At 42.7% G+C, this 14,669-nt stretch overlaps 1 protein-coding gene across 1 annotated transcript in view; it reads right to left on the minus strand.

Moving 5' to 3' along the window:
• nphs1 (NPHS1 adhesion molecule, nephrin) overlaps positions 1–14,669 on the minus strand; it is a 36,367-nt gene that overhangs the window by 11,656 nt on the left and 10,042 nt on the right. Inside the window, exons 4-16 of the mRNA XM_079345143.1 lie at positions 12,774–12,896; positions 11,984–12,065; positions 9,712–9,815; positions 7,871–7,992; positions 7,473–7,644; positions 6,066–6,223; positions 4,946–5,087; positions 4,368–4,492; positions 3,935–4,103; positions 3,605–3,734; positions 3,281–3,453; positions 2,412–2,552; positions 1,716–1,856 (exon numbers count right to left, since the gene is read on the minus strand). Of these exons, the coding sequence (XP_079201269.1) occupies positions 1,716–1,856; positions 2,412–2,552; positions 3,281–3,453; positions 3,605–3,734; positions 3,935–4,103; positions 4,368–4,492; positions 4,946–5,087; positions 6,066–6,223; positions 7,473–7,644; positions 7,871–7,992; positions 9,712–9,815; positions 11,984–12,065; positions 12,774–12,896 (1,782 nt within the window). The remainder of the gene's footprint in view (positions 1–1,715; positions 1,857–2,411; positions 2,553–3,280; positions 3,454–3,604; positions 3,735–3,934; positions 4,104–4,367; positions 4,493–4,945; positions 5,088–6,065; positions 6,224–7,472; positions 7,645–7,870; positions 7,993–9,711; positions 9,816–11,983; positions 12,066–12,773; positions 12,897–14,669) is intronic.

Raw genomic sequence — 14,669 nt, forward strand, 5'->3', positions numbered from 1 at the left:
CATGACCCTTTCTAAATTGGCCTCTGTGTTTCAGATTCAAGGCCATTAACTTGTCTATACTTTAGGGTAGGGTTAGGTTAACCAATCCTAACCCTAAAAGTTTAGTAAAAGCCTTTTTGGTTTTTAAGGAGGGTTTTAATTGCAAATTCTATAGTATTTATTAAAACCGTTGGTCCCCTGAGAGCCTGTGCCCCTGTAGTGTCCCCAAGAGGATGCTGCACTTTTACCCAAACCTAACCCTAACCCTACAGATCCTTCTGCAAAGCAAGAATTGATCATTTGCCTCAGATGGCCCCCCCATATCCTCAAATGAACTATTACATGCTGACCAACCCTCTCTCCCTTGATTACATCATCTCCTGCTCTGCACTGCACTGCTCTTTTTGTGTTTATCAGCCTCTACCTCACAATCTTTTCATTCTTCCCGTGGGTGCCATGTACTTGCAGCATTAAGGCCATTAGTGCCTACTTGTCTAAACCTATGTTCACACTTGAAGAACAGTGGTGGAAAACACTACAGAGACTCAGACCTCTGGTGTTCGGTGGGATCCACCAATGATGGCCTGCTAACCAAGACCGACAGTGTTAAGTGGGCTACACCGCCACCCATAAAGCTACTACAATACTCTATACATAATGAATATCTACAACTGTCAAGCCCAGTCAGATCAGGATGACAGAATCCATTAGGCATGTACCATGGGCTTTAGAGGAACGGGCAGACCTACATTTTCAACACTTCTATTATTAAATCATCAGTATCGGAGCAGCAGGCCTGGTGCTTCAGGCTGGGCCTGGGGCAGCTGTGGGGGTATTCAGCCTTGTATGGAGGCCTAATGAACGAGACATTTGCTGTGCAGGAGCTGAAAGTCAATGTTGGTGTTTGGGAGTGACAGTGAGTGTGGAAGTACTGATGGTTCTGACTTCAAGCCAGATTTAAAAAAGTACAAAATAGTGGCAGCAGGAGCCTACAGTTTCTATTCAAATAGATGATGTGGCCTGAGCTGCAGGTATAACTGCAATTACATGTTTTGACAGTAAATCACAAAGGGGATGTTGGATTTATTTACATTTCCTATATATATTTTTTATTTACTTATACTCAATTTGTCCTCTGATAGGTGCTCTGGGTTATATGTATTTAGTGCTATTAATAATAATCAAAATCCTTTTAAAAGGAACAAAAAGAAACACAACCCATGAAAAAGATAAACTATGAGTACTTAAAATACACAACATAGTCTAGCGAAGCCTAGGTGATTATTATTTCAGACATGCCAAAAGTGGACAAAATGTAAAAAGCAGAGACCAAAACATTTACATTTTTCTCAACAATGCACCTTTCAATCTTGTAAAAGATGAAGAAGTATGTTTAATCAAACAGTGTTGCATTTTAAATTATTTTTATTCAGCTTGTTTCTCCATTAAACAGTCTATGAAGTTCAATGGTTTAAATAAAATAGGTCTTTCTGCACTAAATGATCAAAGAGCCAGATTGAGATCATTAAAGGGCTGAATTTGGCTCACTGGGCACCAATTAAACGAGTCTGATCTACAATATTGTTATTCATTTTTTTACTTATTGCAAAATAAATAATTTACTTTGCATTCATGATTACAGAGAACAAAGCCTTTGCCGTGCAACACAAAAACTCTTGTGTTGGTTTTAGATTGTGCATAATGTGCTCCGCTGTTCTCTGTCTGCAGGTTCTTACACTGAACATCCAGCGTGATGGAGATTTGGCTGACACCCTCATCATTTGTGCACCTTACAGTGTAAACACCGGCGTCTTTTCTCGTCACATTCCCAATCTCCAGCGAGTTGTCGTCTGACCAGCGGAAGCGCAGGTCCCCTTCTTTTACAAACACATGGAAATACACAAAGAGACACACAAACATGCAAACCAATGGTAAATTAAGTATTCATTACACACTCATCAACCACATGTCCTCTGGCCACCGGTCTCCAAGTGACATCTAATCCTGCATTATTGATTGGTCTGGCTGGATTCCCACATCAAGCCAACAATAGGCTGTGTGAGCGACACCTCCTGTACCACAGCACTCAAAATGTAATAGGTGGGTTTCCGCATTAAGCACACAGTCGTTTAATGGTGGGGGCTGCATATGATAGAGCTTAGAGAGAAAGAGAGTGGGTGCAGCAGAACCCTGATGACATGGGCCTGGAGGAGAAGCAAGCTTTAGAAGCGTTGTGTTGTATTCAGAGAGACAGCAATCCTCATTTAGACTGCATACATTAGAGCCATAATGAGAATCACATTTGGCAGGGTCCCATGCTGGCTAACCTGCCATGTTTTATTCAGGCCCTGAATGGCAGAGCTGAGTGCTTACTTGCTGGCTCAGCTCAACTAGGACCTGGTTTATAGAGCCATCACATCGCCCCAGATCACCTTTGACCAGCTTCTCCCGGCGATGCAGCCAAATGCAGGAGACCTCCTCTGGGTTAGCTGAGACCAGCAGTGGGATGGCTGCCACGTCGTCCTCCACCACCTGGACCTGCGTTGGCTGCTCCGGGCGGAACTCTGGAGGGTCTAAAACACAAACAGCCCATGAACACAGCTGCACTAGGTTGGATGAAGACCAGGAAACATGAGCAGAAGTGCAAACACAAACTCAGGCCCATAGAAAGTCAAGAACCAGCGAGGAAGAACACAAAGACACAAAACATGTTGAGCATGAAAGCTGTAAGAGACAGTAATGAGAGTCAAACCAGTAGAAAGTTGACAACCCACCAATAACTCCAGATCTAACCAACTTCACACACTTCAACAACGGGGGGGGGGGGGGGGGGGGGGGGGGGAGTAGGACAGTGCGAGAGCGAGAGGGACATGCATTCAAACAACGAGTGACAGCGCTGTTGTCCAACTGCAGAGCCATACAAACACACAGTGACATTCCTTCATGCTCATACACGGCACCAAGCTTTGAAGCACTGGCTGGCTGCTGCCTGTGAAACGGCATCAAAGACAAACATGGCCATGCAGCAAAGCAAATGACAATTAGGACACAGTGCCGCAGAGCTCAACAGACCAACAAATCACAACAAAGGTTTCCAGTAAACAGAATGCACGCGCACGTTCACATTCAATACACCAGTAAACACCAGTAAAGAAGCTTCAATGTGCCCCATCATTGATCATCGTTATGCATCGTTTAAGATTTATGCAAACCACATCGCTTGGTCAGCCGCCAAGAAGAAAGAAGGAAAAAACGAAACCAAGAAATAAGTACATCTATCAACAATTCCCGCTCTACTTACAAAGCACATTAAGTTTGAAGAATGTGTTAGCGCCCTCCGCTAGCACGGAGCTGTAAGCCTGGCAAATGATCCTCTGGTTGTGATGCTGTGAACTCAGATTGAGGGATAGAGAACTGCGCACTGACACACCACCATACAGAGCCTTTCTTGGCGGCTGCTCCTCTCCCTTGAACCTGGGATACATAAGCAAAATGAACTTTATTTAACAGGATAAACTTCAGTAAGTCAGACCCAAAATTAGGAATATTCTGCTTGGCAGGAAACGGACCCCCTTAAAATGTATGATTTCCTTCTATGAGTCTTTCATGTTATGTGATGCCAAACCTGAGGGCACCCAAGCTCCAGGAGACGCTGGCCTTCGGGTTACTGCTTCCAGACTGACACTCCAGAGTCAGCAACTGACCGTGACGTAGCTCCTTTTGTTTGGTTGTGATCGTGACACTTACTGCTGGAACTGGAGAACAATGGTGTAACAGGAGTCATTATCTTAAACTGACTGACAGTGTAAAGAGTAAGTAATGATGTGTTTGAGAATCTGTATAAATTAGTTTTTATAAAATATCATTAGCTACAATCTTGCATTTTTCCTCAGTTAAGTTAAACTGGAATGAAAATCCGACTGGGTTTATGAGTACGGGGTTCAATCTAACTCACAGTGAACCATGAGTTTAGTGTAGGCAGAGATGGCCTCCTTTGCTTCATTTCTTGCGTCACAGCGGTAGGTAGCCATATTGTCACTGGCAGTCAGGACCAGAACCAGTTCTCGAGCGACACCCCGCTCAAAGGACGTCTGCTTCAGTGCTTGTGATACAACCTTTCCATCCTAAAAAATGAAAGACAGAAATTATGCGGAGAATTGTACTTGCTTTGGAAAACAGGGCGGGGCGGCTGAGGCTCAGTTGGTAGAGTCGTCCAAATTGCGGCTGCGTATGAATATGTATTAGTTAGTTCTGGGATGGGATTTTACATGGCAACCAGTGCCATCAGTGTTTCAATGGGTAGGTGTGACATGCAGTGTAAAAGTGCTTTGTGTAGTCGTAATACTAGAAAATTGCCATGCAAGCCATTTACACACACAATGACTAACCTTGAACCAGGTCAAAGATCCAGTGGGATTCCCTCCAGTCGAGAAGCATGTGAGACGGACTGTGGTCCCTGAACGAAGAGGGACATCTGGAGGTGGAGCATCTAGCCAAATCTTTTGAGGGGGGTCTGTTAAAAAAAAAGGGCCGCCAAGGATTTGAAACGTGTAGGAACGTTTTAACAAATGAAGTTAATTTTGCATTATGCAGCTCTCTTGAATGTTTTATAGACTTACTGCTAAACCTCTACTCAGTGATGAGTCACTTACCGTTAAAAAGGCTGAACTGGTCGTAAACTTTTCAGTTTTTAAAACCGTTACACAAAAATGTTTAATTTGAAAACTCACGAGTCAAAGCAGACCTGGAAAAGATTTTTTAAACGATTACTTTTGTTAAGAGCTATTGCCTTTTTACATTTCTTTGCACTCAGCTTTCTAATTACAGCTCACTCCTCCTGAACAATGAGTAATGTGATAGACAAAAAGAGCTGAATCTAATTCTCGTCTCCACAGTTATGGCAGATGCAGGTTGTGTCTGTTAAATAATACAAACGTTTCCACAGACTTGATACGAGCTCACTCACAATAGACACTGACTTTGGTGACCTGGGTCTTGGAGAAGTGTGTGCCCTTGTTGAAAGCCTCACAGGTGAGCATGAGCCCATCCTCCTCCCTGGAGACCTGGTGAGTCATGTTAGACATGGTTGTCATCCCACCATGGTCTCCCTTCAGACAGAAAGCAAATCAGCATATCAATCCAGTTCGGGGACAGACTTTTGTGGTCCAAGAAGAGAGAGAGAGCGGGAGAAAAACACCCTACGCTGGTTAGTCTCGGTGAATACAGATGGCAAATTAGCTGCTGTAATAACTGATGTTGTGCATGGTCTGTGATAAATCAGCATATTCATCTGACTCTCTGTTATAAATTGAGCAAAGCATCTTTGTGCACCTGCCTGATAGTGGTCATGCCTATGCAGCACATCTGCTTATTAAAGACATTATTGTGGTGATTACTGTAAAAGCCGCAGTCAGAAAGACTAACAAAGACAGTGGACGGGAGCGTCAGTCTTCATTAACCTCACACTGTTTCCGATGCATTAAAGCTCACACACAGCATGCCGAGTGCCTCGTGTAAGATCAAATGAAAACGCTGCTGCCAGATGAATAAAGAGCTGGTTTAATAACGCTCATCTTCTGTGTCAGCTTTTATTCACTTTGATCTTATTAACAAACACAAAAGAGGAGAAGAGCAGCAGAATACTCTTTTTGGAATCAGCTGCTGATTCATTTGCAAAAAAAAAAAAAAAAAAAAGCAGCAGCAGCAGCAGCAGGCCTATTCAGAGGCTGCTCATGGTCATAGGCTTTTTTCTTTCATCTCGAAAAGGTTCACATAGGGTCACATTTCATTTTGAAGTTTTTTTCTAATTTGATGGCAGGCATTTTAGAGTTTTTTGTTGCTTCCCTGAAGACAAACTTGACTTCAGGGCGAAGCTTTTACACTCGATCTTTGATGCCTTTTTCAGGGTTCTAACAGACGAGACAAATGTATCATCCTTTTTTTTTGCAGTCTCTTCAAAATGACCAGCATGTTCCCAAATTATAACTTTTGTGTGCACTCTGTATCTCTTTCAACTATTTATCCACCTGCTTAGATAGAATAATTGAAACTTTATGTCGCAGTAATAATATGCCATGCAGTCTCACCTCCTCCACAGTGACAGAAGTAGTGTTGAGCTCTTTGTAGCCCAGCCACCAGCGGATCTGCACAGGGGGATTACTGGACGATGTGATGCAGCACAGACTCAAGAGCTGTCCCTCTATGGCTGTGGATGAACCCAACAGTGTCACCTCTGTGGGCTCAACTGATGCACACAGGCACATGTTTGAGGGTAACATAGAAAAGAAAAGACAAGTCAGTAAAATATATCACCCCAAGAATAGTACATTCAACAGCTACCTATTCTGATCAGAGAGGCCGCGTAACTATTTCTGGATGTGAAACACAGAGAGTGTGAAGGAAAATCACTTTGAGTGGCAACTTGTTTTCTCTGGAGGTTTTTCAATGTGGTTTCAAAAGTCTGCTTCGTGTTAACCACGGGGGGAGACGAGGTACAATAGCTGCGGGCGAAGTGATGCAGCCGCATAAAGCCTTCAGGGGGGGATACAAAGACAGGGGATTGAGCTGGCAGACATGTGGAAGGAGGGGTCATGTATGTAAATGTAATATGTTTTTTTGTGTCTGTCCCACATGAGACACAGGAGAGGATGCAATCGTGCATGCCAAACACAAAGACTGTTGAAATTACACTGGTGCCTTTAGGTAATAAAGGCTTATTCATATTACACCAGTGAGACGTGTTCTGAGCCCTCAAGCCTCTACCAGACCCTGGAGCACAGTCAGGCAGTCAGCAGTGCCATTTCAACATCCTTGAACGGTTGACTGGAAGGCAAGGCACCGGGGCCTGTTTGGGGGTTTGGGCAGAGAACAGGGGCACAAGAGCATATTCAGCCACCTCAATATCAGCGAGAGATGTATGCAAGGACTTGTCCTAATTCAACGACTAATGGCATAAAATAGACGCGCCAATCCTGCAGCATTTAAAGTTCTGACTTACATTGTCTGGCTCTGTAGTGGAAATCAGGCTATAGTTAGACTCAACGCTTCACAGCTGCTGAATATTAATTCCGTATTTGTTTTATTGTTGCTGAAACAAACATTTTAAATTCAGAAAGGAGTGTATAATCTATTAAACATGGGCGTTACAGTTGCAGAGAGTGAAGGCTTTATCGCCTCAGGACTGTGCATTGAAGCAATTCGGCTGAATTAGTGTAGCAGCTATGAAAGAGCATGCAACAATTTTAATCTGGAGGCGGTCGGGAATATAGGCCGCAGCCGTAATAACCATTAGTTTCATTAATGATATTAGCATTGGAAAATATGCTGGGACAGCAAAAGAATTGGTTTTAGAGGTAAGACTCTTATTATATTCCTCTGCCTCATGTCCATAGTCTTAATAATCCAGTGCCGCCAGACCTACCAGGGCTTTTTGTGTGTATTTGAGTGTGTGTGTGTGTATGTGTTCCACAGTATTAGGCTTTATTTTCACTTACAAAGCACAGTGATTCTACGGTTGACAGACAGAGGCGATAGGGAAACCAAATTGACGCTCTCGCAGCACAGAATGGCCTGGTTATCCACGGGGCTGATCTTCAGGTTTAGGATACTGCTGGACTTTTGTGCAACAACATCCTCCTCCCAAGTCGTGGACACAACTTCCCCATTCTAACAAACAGATAAACTTTTTTTTTCTTCTTTAAAAAAAAAAAAAAAAGTCAACGTCAAGAGGATGTCTAAATAGTTGCATGGTCCCATATGGTGCAGGCAATGAAGTACAGAAGCTTAAAACAGTGGGATACTTACACTGCAAGTCCTCAAACTAAAATAGTTTTTTTTCAGTGTGATAGTGTTCTACAAAAGCCTCCTTAACAGATGGTGCAGAAGATTTTACCTTGGTCCAGTGGAGAGTGGCTAGGGGGTTTCCACCATGAGACACACACTCCAGCATGAGCGTTCTCCCCGCTTTGACTTCCTCTCTCGACAGACCGACGATGGCTGGAGGCTGAGGTGGGACTGCCGGGAAATTGGAGACAAAAATAAAAACTTTTACAAAGGGGGAGAGAAAGAGGTGAGGGGAGAGAAGGGATAGACAGGGAGACAGAATGACCATCAATTGGATAACATAAAAGAGAAACAGCACTGCAATGAGAACACTCTGGGCAATTGAGTAGGTAGCTTCACTATTTGTTCAGATGGAGCCAGTAAATTGGGTACACTCAACATGACTGTGGGATAAGAGGTTCAGATCTGATGAAAGCATTAAGCATTAAAGGAGCACTGAGCTGGGTGCAGTTCATAAAGCAAAATAACAGATGTTCAATCAGTAATAAGGCAATGTAAAATATGAACACATTTGAGCCTCTGTGCATTAAATACACACAGTAAATAAAGGAGGAGCAGGCCTTTGTTATTGCTCCAATCAGTTTCAGACAGCAGGCTGCAGACCCTGGGCCACTGTGACAAATTGCCACCTTGCTAACAATCAGCTGGCTGAAAATGGCCACCGCGCTGGCTTTGATAGGCTTGCATGCTGAGTAAGACTGCAGCGGTGGTCCTGAGTTCTGCAACATTAGCACTCACGTTGTTTAATACAGAAGACAGAGGTAGAGAGGAAAAGGGATTAGAGCTCACAGTTATTGGTGACTGTTAAAACAGCAGCAGCGGAGGAGTATAGATAGTGGCAACATTTAGGTGTCTAGTCAGCCTGTGGATAATACGGCAGCTGATCTGGAGGGAGCGCTTGCTGCTAAATGTGTCAGCAGCCCTGCTCCACTTTAATCAACAACATGATTTAAGCCTGGGAGAAGCAGGTGGGTAGATTCTCCGCCTGAAACAATCAATTACTTTTACTGATCAACACTAGAAAATACTTAAACCTACTGTGGAAAACAGTAGCTGCAGTTTCATACTGTGTGTGCATTCAAGAAAAGGGACTTTCAATCTTGCTTTGCAAAATAAGAGAAGACAAATGGCAAATGAATCAAGAGACAAGTTAGTCAGTGCGTCTCTGTGTGCCACAGAAACAGTTGCATTATATAAAGTCATGTGGTTTGTGATAATAAAAGGAAAGAAAAAAAAGCAACAGACAGCACTGTCCCTCCTGCCTCCGTGGATTCTAAATTTAATTTGAGCTGATGAGCACAAAAGTTACTGGGTTTAGTTTTGTGGGATTCATTATTATTAACTGAGATGGCCATAGCTTATTGTGTTAATCATTACAACATTGCTAAAAAATTCAGCCTTGCCGAGGATGATAATCCATCTCTGTTGGTCTAATAAAGGTTATGTTTTCTTTAACATCAGGGGAATTAGACTTAAGGTGCAATTATTTAAAGATTACTGAATAAAACAATGAATCTTAGTTAAACTCTTTAAAATTGAATTACAAGAGTTTGTGTATGATTTTATTATTCACCCACCACTGCGGACAACGTGATGCAGTTTTACAGTAAGAAAACAGCGTCCTTCTTTAGTCATATCAATCTCAGCCCACCAGGGTCAGCCTTGTGAACTGGAGGCATCCACACTCGTGTTGTCTACAAGTAGGTGTGAGTTTGCCTTCAGGTTGAATGTTTCTCCTTGGACCGCTAACACAGGCTGAGTTCACAAGGCCGGATACCCTTGGGCCTATCCAAGGTTTGGTTCCTGTGTGGTTGAGTGTTTGAACACAAAGTTGTTTTTCAAACAGCCGGTGTGTTGTCTGTCAGTTCAGAAACAGGTTGAGACACTCACAGTACACAGCCATGGTCACCGTGGTCTCCACGGGCCGGAAAAGGGCGGGGTTCCTCGCCTGACATGCCAGCTGCCTCCCGTTGTCAGAGCTCAGAGCGGTGACCCTGTGAGAGGAAACGGAAAGACAGAAGGATAAAAGACATGAGACACATAAAGCACGAAGGCTCAAAACACCACATTATGTCTATAGGCAAAGAATTGTTTTGCTGCTTTACTTACTGACATATACTAGTACTAATATGCTATATTAAACTTAATACATACAGTCCTGCAGGTAAAATCCTATTTAGAGTTACTGTAAGGAATTTAAAGCTAGTTATTTAACAGACTGTAATCAATACATACATTCCATCTAACCTGCAAATTTCAACAAGACCCTCAGCGAAAAGATTGACTAAATCTCTGTAGTTATCTTTGATGCCTGTGCAAACAGGTCAGTGCCAGACCAGGCAATGTATTACATGTACGCTAAAAGGGCCTCAGTTTACATTTTCCCAGTTAAAGCCTCACTAGCTCTATTCAGTCTGTCTTTCAAGGTGTGATATTTAAGTGCCATGTTGGATGGACGAGGTGATTCCTATGTACCGTCTGCAGAGGTAACAGAATCGTCACAGAGGTGAGACGAGATCAGCGAAGCCAGCAGGGGAGTGCAGTGCTGTGTACGAGCATGTCCAACTGTGTGCATGTAGGAGCTACCTCTGAGCTGTGTGCTTTTGCGCTTCTACATCGCCTTAAGGCAGAGGGACCAAGATTACGCTGTTACTGTATCAAAATTGATGTCTTATGTGGTAATGTCTGTTACAGTGGCAAGGAAAAACTTCCATTAAGTGGTAGAAATTTTGAGCAAAACAGGTCTTATGTGGAACAGCCATCTGCCAAAACTGAGTTAGGATTGAAAAAACAAAAAACAACAACAACAACAACAAAAAACAGTTTAATTTGTCAAAATTGTAGCCAATTGGAGATATCTGCCTTTTTTTTTTGGTTGGGAGAGTGAAACAGTTGAGATGTTCTCTTGCAGTCAGTTGCAGACTTTCCCTCTCTTCACTGTTTTACTTTAAATAGTAGTAAATAAGTAACTTGAATTAACTGATAGAGGAAGTCCTGCCTTTGGATTGTCGTTATTAAACCACAGAATAACTTGACAGGGTTGAATTCACTATTCTTTAGTCTAAAGCTAAACTGTAGCGCCTGATAAGCTAACTCTAAGCTGCTGCTAGCTAACTCTACACCTACCACCGCTACAAGCTAATCATGTTGATTGCACTTAAACTAGACAGTTTGGGCTACTTGCTACAAGAAGTAATTTTTTTACTTACCCTCTGGACCTTAAAGTGTTGGTCCTGAATCTTATTTCTTTGTTCATCTAGTTCTGCACGTATGTTTGTAGAGCTCTCTAAAGAAAAACCTTCAAATGCTTTCTTTTTCAAAGCTTACCTTCAACTCACTGTGAAACTCTGCAAAAGAAAATGTAAATAAAGGCTCACTTAAACACTGTAAGGCATTAAAAGGATATTGCTATTGTGGGTGGTATAAAGTCAATCTGCTGTGTCTTTTGAGGAGGTTGGTAAGCGTTAAAAACTCTTTACAGGGGACATTAGTACAAGAACTAGTTCTTGAGTTAATGTATCTAATTACCCTTTATCACCGTGTCAGGTTACTTGCATGGGCCATTCGACAATAATTCAAGAAATGCTCTACATCCTGATCATAGAAAGATCCACTAGTCCGTGCAATGTAGTAAATTTATTCTGAGCCTTTCAGTTTGTCTTCTATATCAAATTACAGTACAATGTCAACCGTTACAATCACACACGGCCCACTGCTGTGTACGCTCAGTGTGAATATGAGGAAGAAGCATCAATATTGCTTAAGACCTTGGCTGCTCTGCAATAGAGCTGAACAATGTTGCAGCTCCTCAGTACCAATGTTATCTCAGGATATGACAAGGGGTTATTATCTTTGACACAGTGGAGACAAGCAGGATTAAAGTAATCTATGGCCCTGTTTAATGTATAGGCACCTGGCATACCGGCAAGGATCCGATCGGTCTTGCTACTGGAATGTAATTTTGTGCATTTGACAGAAGCTAATTCAATCGCACAGTGCCAAGTAACAGTTCGCTGTGTGCCGAAATTCATTGTGCTCACCAAGACAGAGGGAGAAAATAAGAGTGGGGTGAAAACAAGGGAAACAAGTAACAAAGATAGACTTGGAGAGATTGAGCTGGTTGGGTGAGGAGAATGAGTCTGGCAGGCAGGCGAACACATACGTTACTTCAGCATGCGTGTTCAGGAGCTTATCCTTTGAGCTCGACACAGTGAACGACTCTGCACCTGTCAGCTCGACTCCATCTGAAAGACACAATGGGGGGAAGGCACCAAAAAAAAAAAAGGGGAGAATACAAAGTGTAAATGTGTTCAGGCAAAACAATAACATCAGTGTTATTCTGTCATGGAATAGTAAATACATGAATACGATAAATACTGTATGTCTATGTTTGGTTGTGTCCTTGTATATCTGCTTTTCAATTAAAATCAAATGAGTGCTAAGATAACATACCACGAGAAAAAAAAAGACAAAATACTCAATAAAACAAAGATGTTTTAACAAGCTGACCCAAAGACAGATTCACACCAGCACAAACAATACAACATCTCCTCTTCTCTACTTCACAAGCATAGAGTATAATAGGTGTGAATGGTCGGCAGAAGGCAAAAATTAGGAAATTGCAGTTTGTTTTTGTAAACAACTTGGAACTTGTGATGCATTCACTGTACACGCAATTGTAAAGTCAGTGGAAATTGGAAATTCAAATGCTTTGGCTATTTCCTCCCACACAGAGTCTGCTCATTTCAAATCTGCTGCTCGAAGACTATGAAACAAGCAATCTTTACTGAACTTTCATTTCATCCTCTGCAATGTTTTCACGTTTAAATATTCAGGTTTTGACCTATGGAGAGCCCAGGATGTGGGATTTCAGAAAGGTCTGTTGCCCTTTGTATCTATTCTGTCAGGCCAACCATCTCTGTCACTTTGAGTACGCATGAAGTGTGACTCACCTTTATAAAGTGTGATTTCAGCTGCAGGCTTCGCATCAGGCGCTATACAGGTGACAGTGTACTTTTTGCCTGCCACCCAAGGTGTTGCCATGTCCACCTCAAAATATGGCCTTGAAGGAGGAACTGAGGAATTAAAAAAACAGCTCACGTTTCAGATTAATGACATCTCATATTCATCACACTAATTTTGGGTTAGTGGAAGCAGCCTCTATCACAGATGGATATTAGTTTATGCAATGATATAATAATAGGCCCCTGTAAGATTTGGGAGTGACTGGAACGTCATGCTGTCAGCGTTTGAGTGATTTACAACAGCGAGGTTTGATGTTCTATTGAGTTAGAATACAAATTGTGGACAAGAGGAGAATTCAGGGATGAAATAGTGATGAAACCGATCCAGTGCTAATCTATCATAGCAAACACCAAACACTTTTCTTCTCAGATCAGCCCCAAGCTAAATATGTGCTTTCTGGACTGATCAAAGCCGTCTTCACTTCTCCACTGTTCTACTCCACAATCCTTTTATCTGACCATAAATAGGAATTCCAGAAAAAAAAACAGCTTTTAACACAAGGGACTGAAACTGTTTGGCAGTAACTGGAGAAATCTGTCACCAGCTAATCATCAAAGAGATTTCTGAGCCACTCTTTAAGTAGACTGTCGGTTCAATCATGTATACACAAACTACAGAAACCTGGTCGCGTATTGTGCCAGCCTTCAGCAAGTGAGTGAGCCCAAAGAATCAGAAACTATGGTTACTGTTCAGGTTGTTTGTCTTTCATCAAAGATCAAGTGCACAGGCTGCCTGAGCACAGATACAGAACGCAGAGCTGGAAAGAACAGAATGGATACATGTTTGAGAGATGGTTACATGTGGAGAAAGACATGAAAGACTGGCACAGAAGAAAAAAGATCTGGCAAGAATTGAAAGTGAGTGTGAGACAAGCTGCAGAGGGGAGCAGGGGCAGGAAGATAGCTGCTGCTGAATTCTGAGATAAATCCGCTAATGTTTGGGTAAACAGCTGGACCACAAACAGCCAAAGCAGCCAGCCATACAGCTCCTCTTCATCTCTTTGGCACAAAACAAACAATCCCCAACCACTAGGAGGAGCTATTGCTGTGTGCAGTCGCCTATTGGCCCCAGTCTGCTATTGAGACAGATGAGATGTGGCTGCAGCTTCAAACTGATTTAAAAGAAGCAATTGAATCTGTGTGGACTGTGATGGGTTACCCAGAGCACTGCAGAGGCGCGCGCTGCAATAATGAGATGCATTTGTTTGTTTTTTTCCCCCCACTCTTCCCTGAGAAGATGACTGGGCCATGCATCTATTGACAGCCCAGGCACTCTCAATCTACTTGGGCCCGCACGACTCACAGAGACGCGCCACTTGTTGTGCTTGGCTAGCGTCTGGCAGCCTAACAAATCCTAAAATAAGAATAATGATATGTTCGCAAATGAGGCAGGCAGGTATCTAATTTTTCCCTCGCTCGCTCATGCTGGCCTGTTCCTTTTATCTCCCGTTCACTCCATCATCCCTCTCTAGCAGCCCTCTCTCCCCACTGCGCCAATCCTTCTTGACCACTGCAGTTAAACTGCAGAAGTGCGGGGGAAGGTGTGTTACATGTCAGACTGGGAATTACAACCTGCCATCCATCACATCTGCAAACCATGTGACCTAATCAGCCCGCTCAGGATGAACTTAGAAGCACACACACATTTATACAAATGTGATAGCACAAGGAGACAACAAGAAAAACACACAGTCTATTCAATTTACTAGACATGCACTCAGAGGAGAGAACAGCAAACAAGCCGTTCCCTTAATTAACTCTTTCTGCCCTTCCTTTGTCTACTTGGCTGTCGGCTTTTTTCATTTCGTCTGCTATCTCTCTCTG

Source organism: Symphodus melops, assembly GCF_947650265.1.
Source record: "Symphodus melops genome assembly, chromosome: 5".
NCBI lineage: Eukaryota > Metazoa > Chordata > Actinopteri > Labriformes > Labridae > Symphodus > Symphodus melops.